Raw genomic sequence first — 15,411 nt, 5'->3', positions numbered from 1 at the left:
ACACTGAAGCGTTCTAGCTGACGTTCCCTGAGACGTCGGTCAAGACGTACTGCTAGGGCCATAACCTGGTCAAGGGAGTCAGACGAGGGGTAACTAACCAGCAGATCCTTCAGGGCGTCAGATAATCCTAACCTAAACTGGCACCTTAGGGCCGGATCGTTCCACTGAGAAGCTACGCACCACTTCCTAAAATCAGAACAGTATTCCTCAACCGGTCTCCTACCCTGACGTAAGGTCACCAGCTGACTCTCGGCTAAAGCAGTCCTGTCAGTCTCGTCGTAAATGAGTCCGAGGGCAGAGAAAAAACGATCAACAGAGGAAAGTTCAGGGGCGTCAGGAGCCAAGGAGAAGGCCCACTCTTGGGGCCCTTCCTGGAGTCGGGATATGATGATACCCACCCGCTGGTTCTCGGAACCTGAGGAGTGGGGCTTAAGGCGGAAATATAGTCTGCAACTCTCCCGGAAGGAGAGAAACGTCTTACGGTCCCCTGAAAACCGGTCAGGTAACTTGAGGTCGGGTTCTAGAGGTGAGGTGGTGCGCCCAACCCCTTGGGCCAGGGCCTGGACCTGTAGGGAGAGGCCCTGCATCTGCTGGGTCAGGGTCTCAAGGGGGTCCATGATAGCGACAGCGTAGGAGAAATGGTAGACTAGGTAAGGGCTTGTTATTCTGTGATGGCAGGAAGGAGGTGAAGGGAAAGTGAGCCCTAATCTACCCACCGCCCTGTCCCTGCCTACTTGCAACGACCCGCCCTAGGCGACGAGGTACAACTGGGCGGCGGTCCCTACGCTGTCTAAGTGCACAGGAAAACAAACAGGGAACACGCAAGGGAAGGGGCAGTAGCCACGGAACGCCACGAGGAAACGGAGCGGCGAACGAACAGTCAGGACCAGGACGAAGTGAGTAACCCGAGCGGGCACGGAGACAGAAGCAAGCCAGGGGCAAAGCAAAGCAAGACAAGGGGAACTGCAGCAAGGCAGAAGCACGGCAGAAGCAGGCTGGAGCAAGCAGCAGTGGGGCCAGGAATCCAAAAGAATAACAAGCAATGAGGAAGAGAAAACTGCAGGTATAAATGGACAGGGGGCGGAGCTAACTCTGACTGACCAGGCCGCGATAGGCTCTCCCACTCCTGAGCCTGCCACCCTGATTGGTGGGAGCCGGTGTCAGTCTAAGAGGTCTGGCCTCAGGTGTCGACTGATTAACCCTGGGAGTCTCCACAGACGTAGTGCCTGGCAGATCCATTACAGCTATGCTGTTTCCGTAACTCCCATAGCAATGAATGGCAGTTACGGATCAACATAGCATGCGAGCTACGCTGTTTCCGTAACTACTATTCAGTTCTATGGGAGTTAAGGAAACAGCATAGCTCAGCGAGTTACGCTGTTTCCATAACTCTCGACCATGTAATCAGTAAGTGGCAGGAAGGCAGCGTGAGCACAAAAAGCTAGAACGGGGTTTAGGATACCCCATTCTAGAGATAGGTGCGGGTTCCAGAGGTGGGACCCGCATCTATCTGACATTTATGACATATCCTGTGGATATGTCATAAATGTCTCTGATGGGAAAACCCCTTTAATGAATGATCAATTGAAAATGCCTAGCATAAAGAGTCTTAACATTTCTTGGCTGATCGCCAGTATGGGGTTTGCCTGAGAATTGGAATTGCTTGCATTGAAAGCAATATCAAGGAATAATGAATGGATAAAGGTTAGTGAAGTCAATTCTTTCTGAAACATTCTTTCATGATATCTAGATATTATTATTATTTTTATTATTATTATTTTTAAAACGTTGATACTATTTTTTATTTGGACAATGGGTCATGGCTATGGGCGCCAGGTTTTCTTTCATCTATGCCAACATGTACACTGGGCATTGGGAGGCCCATCATGTCTTTGAGGGTGGTACAATGCAAGACAATGTTAGCACCTCCTTACAAGTGAAAAAATAAAATCTGCTGTGATTGCAATGCAGTAGCAAACAAACATCAGCGTTTTTGTTTTTTTAATGTTTTTTCATGTTTCCGTCTATGTACCTGTATGATGGCTTGTTTTTTTGTGGGACAAACTATATTTTTCATTGGTATCATTTTGGGAGAGATATACAATTTTTTTTGGGGGGGGATAGAAAAAAATAGCAATTCTCAAGGGTTAACAGGCACATACACCTGGAAGGCCCCCTGGTGCCATGACAGCCCATCGGCACTCCACGATCACATCGTAGTGGCGCCATTGGGTTGACAGAGGGAGCTCCTTTCCTTTGTTAAACTCCTTAGGTGTCTCGGTCTCTACTGACCACAAGTCACGAAGGGTCTGTGGACCCACTGGGCCGTACCGCCTTGGCGGTAAGACAGCTGGCCAACAGGGCGCAGGTGAAAGTCTATAGTTCGTATAGGTACCTGTGGCAGCTCAGACAGTAGCAGAGCAGGCTTGGCTAGGACTAGGCAGCAGGTAGACGTCAGGCGAGGTGAAGCAGGTAGACGTCAGGCGTGGTGAAGCAGGTCAGAAGTGGGATACAGCACGAAACTACTTTGGCACAGCACAGTGCTCGACCAGGATGGTACGGAATGCTAGGAACAGGAACTGGAACAGGTACAGGAACGCACTAGGAGGCCATCACATAGACTAGGAAACATCAACAATGCTCAGGCATGGAAAGCAGGGGGCTAGACCCCTCTTATAGTCCATGGTACTCACAGGTCAAAGTTCATCAAAAGGTCCGGTGCACCCGCTGCCCCTTAAAGAGCGGGCACGAGCGTGCGCGCGCACCCTACGGGATCCGGCTGAGGTGAGTGGATGTGAGCGCTGGTGTCTCCTGAGGAGGAGGCTGGGGCCAGCGCTTGCCGACTCGTGGCTGCGGCTGTCAGGGGAAGGTTGGAGCTGACGGCCCGCAGCCACGGACATTACACCACATCATCTAAGGGGTTCAGAGTCATCTCTTATCTCGGCCGTCACCTTGGGATGTCTGCTATTAGTTACAGATGACATTTACTGGTGATGGTGCCGTTGCAGCTTCCAACACACAATAATACAGCTGTTCACAGGAACGACCTGCTCACCGTTAAGTCATGGGGAAGGAACGTCAAAAATAAGAAAAATATATGATTTATATAACATAATATATGATAGCTATAATATTATTTATTTATATAGCATTATCAACTTCTGTAGAGCTTAACATAGCATAGTACTCGGTTAGGACATTGTAACAATCACAGTCTATAAGAAATAGAAAATAGATAAAAGAGGCCAGGGACTGCTGGTGAGTAACACTAATAATATATGGTATATAATATGTTAATTACTAACCCCTACTAATATACATTTGTTGAAAGGAATTGTGGAAATGTATTCAAAATGTGCTACATGTTTTCTAATATCTTCCTTCTATGATAAGATTTCATCACTTGAGGTTACAGGACAAAAAACTGTGGCTGCACTACTAATATACTCTAATGATAATATCTTCCCTTCTGATTCAGGTACAGTATCATGAAGACCATGTGCGAATTCAAATCACCATAAACATGATAAACATGAGAATCTACAGCCTACTTGGCTTGCATACACTGCATTCCAAATTATTATGCAAATGTTATTTTTCGCTGATTTTCCTAAATAGTCGATGCAAATGACAGTCAGTATAATCTTCAAGCCATCAACCGTTGGAGTATAATGCGAATTTTATTGAACAAATCTCCTAATGATAACAGATTTTTTTTTAGAAGTAAAAAACTCAGAATGCACTGTTTCACATTATTATGCACAACAGAGATCAAAACATTTTAAAGGTTGTAAAGAGACCTAAAATGGTAATTTGTTGAATTTGCAGCATCAGGAGGTCATATTTACAGAAATCAAAAGCTCTTTCATTAAAAAAAAAACTTAACAGGCCAAGTTACATGTTAACATAGGATCCCTTCTTTGATATCACCTTCACAATTCTTGCATCCATTGAATTTGTGAGTATTTAGACAGTTTCTGCTTGAATATCTTTGCAGGATGTCAGAATAGCCTCCCAGAGCTTCTGTTTTGATGTGAACTGCCTCCCACCCTCATAGATATTTTGCTTGAGGATGCTCCAAAGGTTCTCAATAGGGTTGAGGTCAGCAGAACATGGAGGCCCCACCATGAGTTTCTCTCCTTTTATGCCCATAGCAGCCAATGACACCGAGGTATTCTTTGCAGCATGAGATGGTGCATTGTCATGCATGAAGATAATTTTGCTACGGAAGGCACGGTTCTTCTTTTTGTACCACGGAAGAAAGTGGTCAGTCATAAACTCTACGTACTTTGCAGAGGTCATTTTCACACCGTCGGGGACCCTAAAGGGGCCTACCAGCTCTCTCCCCATGATTCCAGCCCAAAACATGACTCCGCCACCTCCTTGCTTACGTCGCAGCCTTGTTGGGACATGGTGGCCATTCACCAACCATCCACTACTCCATCCATCTGGACCATCCAGGGTTGCACGGCACTCATCAGTAAACAACACGGTTTGAAAGTTAGTCTTCATGTATTTCTGAGCCCACTGCAACCGTTTCTGCTTGTGAGCATTGTTTAGGGGTGGCCGAATAATAGCTTTATGCACACTTGCAAACCTCTGGAGGATCCTACACCTTGAGGTTTGCGGGACTCTAGAGGCACCAGCGGCTTCAAATACCTGTTTGCTGCTTTGCAATGGCATTTTAACAGCTGCTCTCTTAATCCTATTAATTTGTCCGGCAGAAACCTTCCTCATTATGCGTTTATCTGAACGAACCCGTCTGTGCTCTGAATCAGCCACAAATCTTTCCACAGTACGATGATCACGCCTAAGTTTTCTTGAAATAGCCAATGTTTTCATACCTTGTCCAAGGTATTGCACAATTTCACGCTTTTCGGCAGCAGAGATCCTTTTTCTTTCCCATATTGCTTGAAACCTGTGGCCTGCTTAATAATGTGGAACGTCCTCCTTAAGTAGTTTTCCTTTGATTGGGCACACCTGGCAAACTAATTATCACAGGTGTCTGAGATTGATTACAATGATCCAAAGAACCCTAAGACACAATACCATCCATGAGTTTAATTGAAAAACTAATAATTAAATGTTTATGACACTTAAATCCAATGTGCATAATATTTTGGAACACGGTGTAGAGTAAAATTTGTGTGTGTGGCCAAGATCACATTTTGCTGCAAATTTTTTCATCCAAAAAAAATAAGTGAAGCTTAACTAGAAACTCTATTTAATCTATGCACACTTTTGGCAAATTTTTCTTTACATCAATACATTAAGGCCCATGTTGATCGAAAGTGGCATAAAGTTGAAAAATTTATGACTGCATCTTCCCTCTGATAAATCTGTCACAACATACATTAGTGCCATTAATTTTCACACTGGCTAAAATTACGTAATTTTTTTTCAATTCCAAGGCCTTTGTGGGGTAGAGATGCAACTTTTTTTTTTCTCATTGGCACTTTATAAAAAAGTCGCATTTCATAAATGTGTCTAAATCCTGGTCATCAGTAAGCCACGTCTATTTTTTACTCCACTTTTAGGCTTCACATCTGCACAAGGGTCCCGTTCCGTCTAAACTTTCCGTCAGAACGGGACCCTGACTGACACGTTTTGATGGAATCAATAGCGTAGTCGACTACGCTATTGATTCTGTCAAAATGACGGAACCCTTGCACAACGGAGACAAACGGAAACCATTGGCACCGTGTCCGTCAACATTGAAATCACTGGTGATGGAAACGGAAACCTATGGTTTCTGTTTGTGTCAGTCAGGGTCCCAGTCCGACGGAAAGCTCAGACGGAACGTCACAGCAGGACCCTAGCGTAGATGTGAATGAAGCCTTAGAAACTGACATGCATGGTGTAAATGGCATTGAATTCTGGTGTAAATGGTTAATATATACGTCACACAGCAGATTAGACACTATTTTGGAGTAAATTATGTAAATTATGCAAGTATATTGATAAATGTGGTCCTAAGTGTGAATAACCTACATGGGTAAACATTGATGTAGATGGTGAGTTGACATCGGTTATGACAACACTGTACCTGATAGAAATCAGAAGCAGTCATGTCATCAGAAACTCTCAGTAGTGCAGCCTACTGTAACTTAATTCATGGTAAGGGTATGTTCACACGGCCTAATTACGGACGTAATTCGGGCGTTTTTGCCCCGAATTACGTCTGAAAATAGCGCCTCAATAGTGCTGACAAACATCTGCCCATTGAAAGCAATGGGCAGACGTTTGTCTGTTCACACGAGGCGTATATTTACGCGCCGCTGTCAAATGACGGCGCGTAAATAGACGCCCGCGTCAAAGAAGTGACCTGTCACTTCTTTGGCCGTAATTGGAGCCGTTATTCATTGACTCCAATGAATAGCAGCGCTAATTACGGCCGTAATTGACGCGGCGTTTAAGCGCCTGCACATGCCGGTACGGCTGAAATTACGGGGATGTTTTCAGGCTGAAACATCCCCGTAATTTCAGCTGTAACGGACGCCCTCGTGTGAACATACCCTAAAGGTGACAGAAAATAATGCTGTTTGTCTATGTTGTGCACCTACCAACTTCTCTGTAGTAAAACAGCAAAATGTGTTATACAAAGGCTGATTCGACACCAAAACATTAAACCCCCTACATGAACCAACAAGAATGAAACGGTTTACCAAAACCCTGTCAGATTTTCATTTTTAGACTTGTATACAGGGCATTTTCCCAGCATATATTGTTCTGATACATCTCCTTTAAACAGCAGTCAGCAACAGTGACAAACCAGAGGAAAAATGAATTGTTTGTTCTGGTCGAGGGAATGGTTGCGATTATTTTATACAACATGAGTAGCTCAGCCATGTACAACATGTTGACTTGCAGCCTATCATAGTTTGTAGAGGAATCCTTAGTATGCTGAGTAGACTGGCTTGAAGCAGTATATGATAAAACAAGAGTGGCAATCGAATAACGTCATATCTGTATTTGTGCTTACAATAGCAGTAGACAGGTGTAATAAGCATCCATTCTGCTCATCCATACGTCTGTTGGTAAGATAAGCAAACTTTGGATACATTTTGGAGTTGTAATATAGCAGGTGGGTTACTTATCTCTTTTTTCCCCTCTTTCTCATTCAGTGGACCTTTATAGTTTGGCTATGTACCTTCCAGAGAATCCAACCTCAGTCCACCAGAATTTTGGGCACTATTTATTAACGCTCTATTCACATCAAGTGAGATTCCTACCTTACCAGTATATCTCAGGAAGATTTCTTCTTGACATAAACTTCCAACGGACGGGAGCGACGTATCCCACTGTATAGGCATATGGTAGAATACGGCGCTTATAGGATCCCATTGTAATAAATTTTATACTACAAATGCGGTTTGTATACCTTTTTATGGAATAGTGTAGTGTACTATGCTATTTCATAACACAAAAAACAATGTATGCCGATGCATATACACCCGGAGTATGCCAAAAGGGCACACTTTAGGCATACACCAGGTAAATGGGGGTCTATGAAAGCATTCAGTGTATGCGCCGGAAGCATTCCCGGAGCAAACAACGAACGTAGGGCTCTGACGTGATGTGAACAGTCCCAAATACCGATGTAATGCTCCACGGTACCTAGTGTTGTTGAAAACCAGAGTATCAGAGACACAGAGTACAACATGCTCATACCCTTTTTCTTACACAAGCACTGCAGATGTGAGGAGTCTCTACGCCTTAGAACTGGTATTTCTGCAGTAATAAATCTCCCCACATGCATTATTTATAACATGTGGCTACCCCACAAATTAGACATAGGTGACAGACAGATATTTATTTAGTATTTCAGACTTACCCAAACCTTTCCATCCTAAATCTCCCTCACTGCAGTCCATGAGTTCACAGAAATGTTCCATGATTATAGGTGGAACTTCAAAAAGAGAAGTATTTCGAGTGAGTGAAGGCTCTGCCATTGTAAACGTATGCCGATGAACAAATCATAAACTGGACTGACCTCGACTAGTGTTCTGTATGAAGTAGAAATCAGGGCTGGAATTTCCCAGTCCACACCCCATAAGAGATCGGTTAGTTAAACAAGGAAATCCTGCAGTTGCACAAGTTGTGTGTGCAGTACCTAAAGAACAACTGTAATAATCATTATCTATGGAAGGATTTCTTATAACTACTGGGCATTCATTCTGTTACTACGCCGCAGATGTCTTGTATAATGCTGGGATTATGTGAAAGAGAACTAGAGGAAAACAGCAGCAAAAACACAGTAACATAGAATTCTGGAAAATCACCAGGCGTTGGTGATACAGAATTCTTCGTAACATTTAACCACTACTCGTAGCATCTAAACATATGTAATTGAATATTTATATTATTTATAATTATTATTATTATTGCTGTGCACCAAGTAGTAGGAAGAAATTCTTCAAACCTCATAGAACATGTTAAAAAAAAAAAAAGCCTGGAGGAATCTCCTTACAAGGTCCTCATGCACTGGTACTTGGTCCCCTCACGAAAAGCTAATATGATTCCTGGTTACCCTGCTATTTGCTTCAGGTTGTGCGCCTCCAATGGAGACATGCTTTATGCATGGTGGACATGGTTCTTGTTCCTTTCAGTCTAAAAACTGTGTCTCACCTCTGTGATATAATATGATCACTACATTTTTGCACTGTTAGGCTAGAATCACACACACAATTTTGATGCCGTTTTTGTGGCAGTTTTTAGATCAGGATTTTTTGACAAACACAGGAGTGGAAGCAAAATAAATGAAATTAATCAGTCTTTTCTTTAATACCTTACATTCCTTTTGGATCCACTTCTGGCATTGGCCAAAAACTGCATCAAAACTGTGTTAGTAATTCTCTTAAAGGTGTTAGTAGATTTATGCACTTTTATTAGTACAATTTATTATACCATTACACCATAAAGGTCTTTATATTTAATCAATGTTGTCTACTTTCTAAGGGCTAATTCACATCTGCGTTGGAGGCTCTGTTAGGGGCTTCCATCGCAGATTCCGCCGAAAACACAAGAAACAATAGTGCAGCATGCTGCTCTATTGTTTCCGATAAAACCACGGACATCCCGACAGAACCTATAAAAGTCAGTGGGTTCTGTCGGCTGCCCATAGTGTACGTGGTGCAACGCAACAGGCACTTCAAGTTATTCCCTTGTTCTGCTCTTCTGACGGAGCAGAACAACGGAAAACCGACCGCAGATGTGAATTTAGCCTAATCTGTATAAAAAAGCAATTGTTTTAGCTTCTTGTATGTTTATGTATTTTTAGGACAATACAGATGTCAAACTGGTTTATCCGTAGCCAATTATTTGTTATGTATGCACTTCATCTATTTCCTAGTTGAAGCATCAGGGATAATCCCTGTGAATCCCTGTTGAGATGTGCACGGGGGAAACACATCAACTGCCTAATTTTTATTTCTGGGTGCACTAGTGAACACTTAGTCATTTTTTATATTTAGTTAGTAAATAAAGGTTATGTATCCAGGTACATTTTCTGTGACTATATTTTAGCATGTACTTGGCTTTTTCCTCATTTAATAGGGCCTGTACACATCAGCATCTGACTTCCATTCATGGGTTCCGTTAGACCATTCCGTCAGAAGAACCCCTGAATGAAAAGGCAAAGGAAACCATAGCTTCCATTTGCAATACCATTGATTTCAATGGTAATGCTTCTGTTGCAAATGGTTTCCGTTCCGTAAGGTTTCCGTTTTTCACGGAAACAATAGCTTAGTCAACTGCGCTATTGTTTACGCAAAAAAAACAAAACAGAAACCTTATGGAGTGGAAACAAACGGAAACCATTTGCAACGGAAGCATTACCATTGAAATCAATGGTAATGCAAATGGAAGCTATGATTTCCGTTTGCCTTTCCGTTCATGGGTTCCTCTGACGGAAAGATCTAATGGAACCCATGAACGGAAGGGTGACACTGATGTGAACACACCCTAAGGGCCCATGCACACGACTGTAAAAATCATCTGTAATTGCGGACTGCAATTATGGTCCGCAATTACAGACCCATTCACTTTTATTGTCCACGGACACCTTCCCTTTTATTTACAGGAAGGTGTCCGGGCTGTAGAAGGTTACCGCAAAAGATAGGACACGTCCTATCTTTTGCTTTTTACGGGCTGTGCTCCCATACATTGTATGGGAGCACAGGCCGAAAATGCAGGCGGCCGTCAGCCCGTGATTACGGGCACTGCCGTGTGCATGGGGCCTTATCTAAATCTTATGGATTGTTGTGATTTTTTTCTTCTACCATCTGAAGAAAATTTTTACAAGCAATGCAGAAGAGACCAGCAAACTGTGTGCTTTCAGTTAATACCGTGTTTCCCCGAAAGTAAGACAGTGTCTTACTTTCTTTTTATCCCCAAAATCCCCACTATGTCTTACTTTCGGGGTATGTCTTATATTGCGTTGCGTTGCTCGATTTTCTAGATAGTCACTGTTCATGGTGCTGAAAGAGTTAAACTGTTTCAGCACCATGGACAGTGACTTCCGATCCCAATAAACATGAACCTGTCAAAAAAAAAAGAAGTTCTGACTTACCGATAACTCCCGGCGTCTTCCTCCAGTCTGACCTCCCGGGATGACGATTCAGGCCAAGTGACAGCTCCAGCCAATCACAGGCCAAGCACAGCCTGCAGCGGTCACATGGACTGGCGCGTCATCCAGGGAGGTGGGGCCCGATGTCGAGAGGCGCGTCACCAAGGACGCGTCACCAAGGCAACGGTCGGGAAGTTCTCGGTAAGTACGAACTTTTTCTTTTTTTCACGGCATTCACTGTCGAGGGTGCTGAAAGAGTTAGCTCTTTCAGCACCTTGGACAGTGACGGGCGTCGACTAGACTCATCTCTATGATGGCGGCTGCGCGAAAATCACGCAGCCGCGCATCAGAAATACCCCCGTGTTTCCCCGAAAGTAAGACATATGTCTTACTTTCGGGGTACGGCTTATATTAGCCGACCCCCCTGAAACCCCCGATACGTCTTACAATCGGGGGTGTCTTACTATCGGGGAAACACGGTAGATCAAAATCATCTGATGTCACAAAATAATAGGTGTCCTACTATGCAACTGTTCTAATGAATACTGTAGCATGTTTCATTATTCAGACTGTCAAACAGCAATTGAAGCCTGACAGAAGAGAACTTACATGTGAATAGAGCCTAAGCCTGTGCCTAGCATGGTCTTCAATCCTTAGTTCTGTGTCTACCTTCAGTCACAAGCTACTAAACATAGCCATAGTGATGCTGTGTATTAGGCCACTGTTAGGGCATGCCCACACGTGGCGGATTTCCTCCGCAACTGTCCGCATCAATGCCGCACAGAATCTGCGTTGCAGATTCTGCGGCCGATCTGCCCAAAATGTGCAGTAAATTGATGCGGACTAGCTGCTGCGTACTGCGGGAAAAGTGCTTCCCTTCTCTCTATCAGTACACGATAGAGAGAAGGGCCAGCACTTTCCCTAGTGAAAGTAAACGAATTTCATACTTACCGGCCGTCGTCTTGGTGACGCGTCCCTCTTTCGGCATCCAGCCCGACCTCCCTGGATGACGCGGCAGTCCATGTGACCGCAGCAGCCTGTGATTGGCTGCAGCCGTCACTTAGACTGAAACGTCATCCTGGGAAGCCGGACTGGAGACAGAAGCAGGGAGTTCTCGGTAAGTATGAACTTCTATTTTTTTTACAGGTTGCTGTATATTGGGATCGGTAGTCACTGTCCAGGGTGCAGAAACAGTTACTGCCGATCGCTTAACTCTTTCAGCACCCTGGACAGTGACTATTTACTGACGTCTCCTAGCAACGCTCCTGTAATTACGGGAGCCCCATTGACTTCCTCAGTCTGGCTGTAGACCTAGAAATACATAGGTCCAGCCAGAATGAAGAAATGTCATGTCAAAAAAGCAAGACGCATCCGCAGCACACATAACATGTGCATGACAGCTGCGGACTTCATTGCGGAAATTAGAATCTCCATTGAAGTCAATGGAGAAATTCCGCTATGAGTCCGCAACCAGTCCGCCACAACTCCGCAACATCCAGTGCATGCTGCGGACACCAAATTCCGCACCGCAGCCTATGCTCCGCAGCGGAATTTTCCGCTTCGTCTAAACGAACCCTACTAAATAGAAGTGGAAGGTAATGGAGAAACGGCTCCGCTGCGGATTAACGCCGTGGAGTGTCCGCAGCGGAATTCAAGAGCAATTCCGCCACGTGTGGCTTTGCCCTTATAGGTCCCAGGTGGGGATTAGGATTGTCCACTTTACAGCCATTATCTGCTTTGATGTAAAAAGCAATATCATTAGCCCTTTGCTCAAGTTCTAATAATTAATGTTTGCCACAGAGAACCATTGTGGGTCGATTATTTATCATCTGCCTTGTCATATACAATTGATTTGTAGATCTGACTCTCTTGTCTTGATCCCCCAATTAGTCTGGATTTTTTTGCCCAAAAAAGCTGTGGCCAGATGTTATTTTTACCCTTTCATGACCAAGGGTCATTGATGCCCCTGGGTCCAGGTCAAATTTTTAATTTTTGATATGCACTTATGATAATATTGGCATTATCTACAGAGGGCAGTGTGTGGCATTATCTACAGGGCTGTGTGACATTATCTACAGAGGGAAATGTGTGGTAAAAAAAATTGACAAATGAAATTCACCCAGTTTTAAAACGGACAGGGAAAAAAATGGATGCAAAACGGGTCAAAATTGGCCGTAAAAAACGGAAACATGGCGGGAACGAATGCAAAACCGCAGAGAAAAACTGATCAAAACGGCCGTTTTTATCGGCTGACCCTTGGACCCTGTCGTATGAATAGAGCCTAAGACTCTATGCCTCTGGCACGGCCTAATAGGCATATAGCCAAGGCAGGCATGGGGGCCTTTGTTAGGCCCCCGGCTGCCATGGCAACCTGTCGGGGGTCGGTGACAAAGGGAGCTCTCTCTTTCTCTCAAACCACTTATTGACAGCGCCATTTAAGGGGACAAACGGCAGGGATTGGAGGTTTTTCCAATCATAGTCGTCATAGCTGGAGCCTGGCTGTCATTCACAGCCGGGCTCCCGCGGTGATCGTGCGGGCACAGCTTCTGTGCCCGCATGATCACAATCACGTACATGCACGGTGGAATACACGGATGGTTGCCTTTCCATGCCGTGCATGTACATGATTATGCTAGGTTTTTGAACCCATCCATTCTCTTAGGTCATGCATTCTTGAGCACATAAAAGCGTGCCAGTGAAAGGGGAAAACAATAAAAAAGATAGCCAAAAGCATACTGCATTCATTTTGATAATGGAAGAACAGCACTCTCAGCTACAATTTAAAACGTCTCTATGGGCTGTGAGACATGAATTGTTTTCTTGTACATTGCAATTATTGTGTATCCCTAGTTTTAGGCAGGATTTCGACTCAGCGTTTGCATGTTTTTTTGTGGAGTTTTTCTTTTAGAACAAAAAAGCTGCTGCCAGATGTTACTCTAAAGTCTATTGTGATGTTGTCTGTGTGCTGTCCGTTCTTTTCACTAACCCAGTCTTCAACGGGAGTGTCTGGTGTGCAAAAACGGACCAGAATAGGTCCCTTTTTCAACGGACACACGCTCCATGAAAAAAAACGGATGTGTGAGTAGCTCTATTGAATTGTATGGGTCAGTGAGTAGTCCGTTGTTAACCCCTTAATGACCGCCGATACGCCTTTTCATGGCGTTCAATAATGGGCATTATTCTAGACCACCTCCTTTTCACGGCGGGCTAATCAACGTCCTGCACGGGTCTCCCGTGCAGGCTGGAGCCGGGGCTCGGCTGTCTGATGAGACAGCCGGGCTCCTGCTCCAACGGTAGCGATCGAGGTTTACTTTGATCGCGGGCGTTTAACCCCTCAAATGCCGGTCATTACCGACCGCTGCATTTGAGTTGTTTACAGAGGGAGTGAGCTCCTTCTGTTACCCATCGGCGGCCCGCAAATGCAATTGCAGGCATCCGATGGGGTGCCATGGCAGCCGGGGGCCTAACAAAGGGCCCCAGTTCTGCCCTGGCTATATACCTATTAGGACGTGCCAGACAGGCAATAATGCTCTGGTATACGAAGTATACTAAAGCATTATATCTGCGATCTAAAGATCGCATAGTGAAGTCTCCTAGTGAGACTGAAAAAATAATTAATGTGAAATAAAAATGAATAAAGTACACATTAAAAAACAATAAAACCATTTATTTTATTTAGTAAAAGTGTAAAAATAAGATAAAAACTACACAAATACGGTATCCCCGCAATTGTAATGACCCAAAAAATAAAGTTATCATATTATTTAAACCGTAAGTTAAACCCTGTAAAAAAAAAAACGCAAAAAAAAAACAACGGCAAAATTAAAAAAATTTCCCATTCCCCCCTCAAAAAATAATAAAAGGTTAATCAATAAGTCCCATGTACCCCAAAAATGGTAGCAATGAAGTCCCGCAAAAAACAAGCCCTCGTACATTGACAGAAAAATAAAAAGTTATGGCTCTTGGAAAGCAGCGATGCAAAATTAAATTATTTTAGTTCAAAATTGTTTTTATTCTGCAAAAGTAGTAAAACATAAAAAAAACGATACATATATGGTATTGTCGTAATCGTATCGAACCATAGAATAAAGATAGCAAGTTATTTATGCCGCACAGTAATCGTCGTAAATGTAAAACGCATAGAACAATGGCTAAATTGCTGGTTTTTTTTTTTAAATCCCCCCCCCCAAAAAAAAGTTAATAAGGGTATGTTCACACGCCCTATTTACGGATGTAATTCAAGCGTCTTACGCCTCAAATTACGGACGAAAAAACGGCTCCAAACATCTGCCCATTGAATTCAATGGGTCTTATGGTGTTCTGTGCAGATGGGCTTTTTTTTTTTTACGCGCCGCTGTCAAAAGACAGAAGTCCTCATACAGCCATGTCCACGTGAAAATAAACAAGTTATAGCTCTTCGAATGTGATGATGGAAAAACGAAAAAAATTGCTTGGTCATTAGGGCCCAGAATGCATGCAGGGGGAAAGGGTTAAAAACATTGATGAGAAAAACGTTTGTGTAAATAAAGGCCTTTTACAGTGGAGTAGATTTAAGGGTATGTTCACACGCTTACTAAAAAACGTCTGAAAATACGGAGCTGTTTTCAAGGAAAAACAGCTCCTGATTTGAAGACATTTTTTTTAGCAACTCGCTGCCTTTTTTACGGCCGTTTTTGGAGCTGTTTTTCTATAGAGTCAATTAAAAGCTGCTCCAAAAACGGCTCAAGAAGTGACATGCACTTCTTTTTCGCGGCCGTTTTTTTCCGCAGCCATTTTTATAAAACGGCTGCGTAAAAAAAACGGCCCTTCGGAACAGGTTTGGTAGCGTTCTGCTTCCGATTTTT

At 43.7% G+C, this 15,411-nt stretch overlaps 1 protein-coding gene across 2 annotated transcripts in view; it reads right to left on the bottom strand.

Annotated features, from left to right (window-relative positions):
- The window catches only part of IRAK3 (interleukin 1 receptor associated kinase 3), a 68,511-nt gene that overhangs the window by 49,182 nt on the left and 3,918 nt on the right, over nt 1-15,411 (bottom strand). Inside the window, exons 2-3 of one of the 2 annotated variants that reach the window (XM_075856905.1) lie at nt 7,994-8,113; nt 7,835-7,909 (exon numbers count right to left, since the gene is read on the bottom strand). The exons of the other annotated variant lie outside the window; for it this stretch is intronic. Coding sequence (XP_075713020.1) covers nt 7,835-7,909; nt 7,994-8,113 — 195 coding nt within the window. The remainder of the gene's footprint in view (nt 1-7,834; nt 7,910-7,993; nt 8,114-15,411) is intronic. 2 annotated transcript variants of the gene reach the window in all.

This window comes from Rhinoderma darwinii, chromosome 3, assembly GCF_050947455.1.
Source record: "Rhinoderma darwinii isolate aRhiDar2 chromosome 3, aRhiDar2.hap1, whole genome shotgun sequence".
In the NCBI taxonomy this organism is placed as follows: domain Eukaryota; kingdom Metazoa; phylum Chordata; class Amphibia; order Anura; family Rhinodermatidae; genus Rhinoderma; species Rhinoderma darwinii.
Note: the sequence above shows the minus strand (reverse complement) of the source record. Positions and strands in the feature narration are given on the sequence as shown.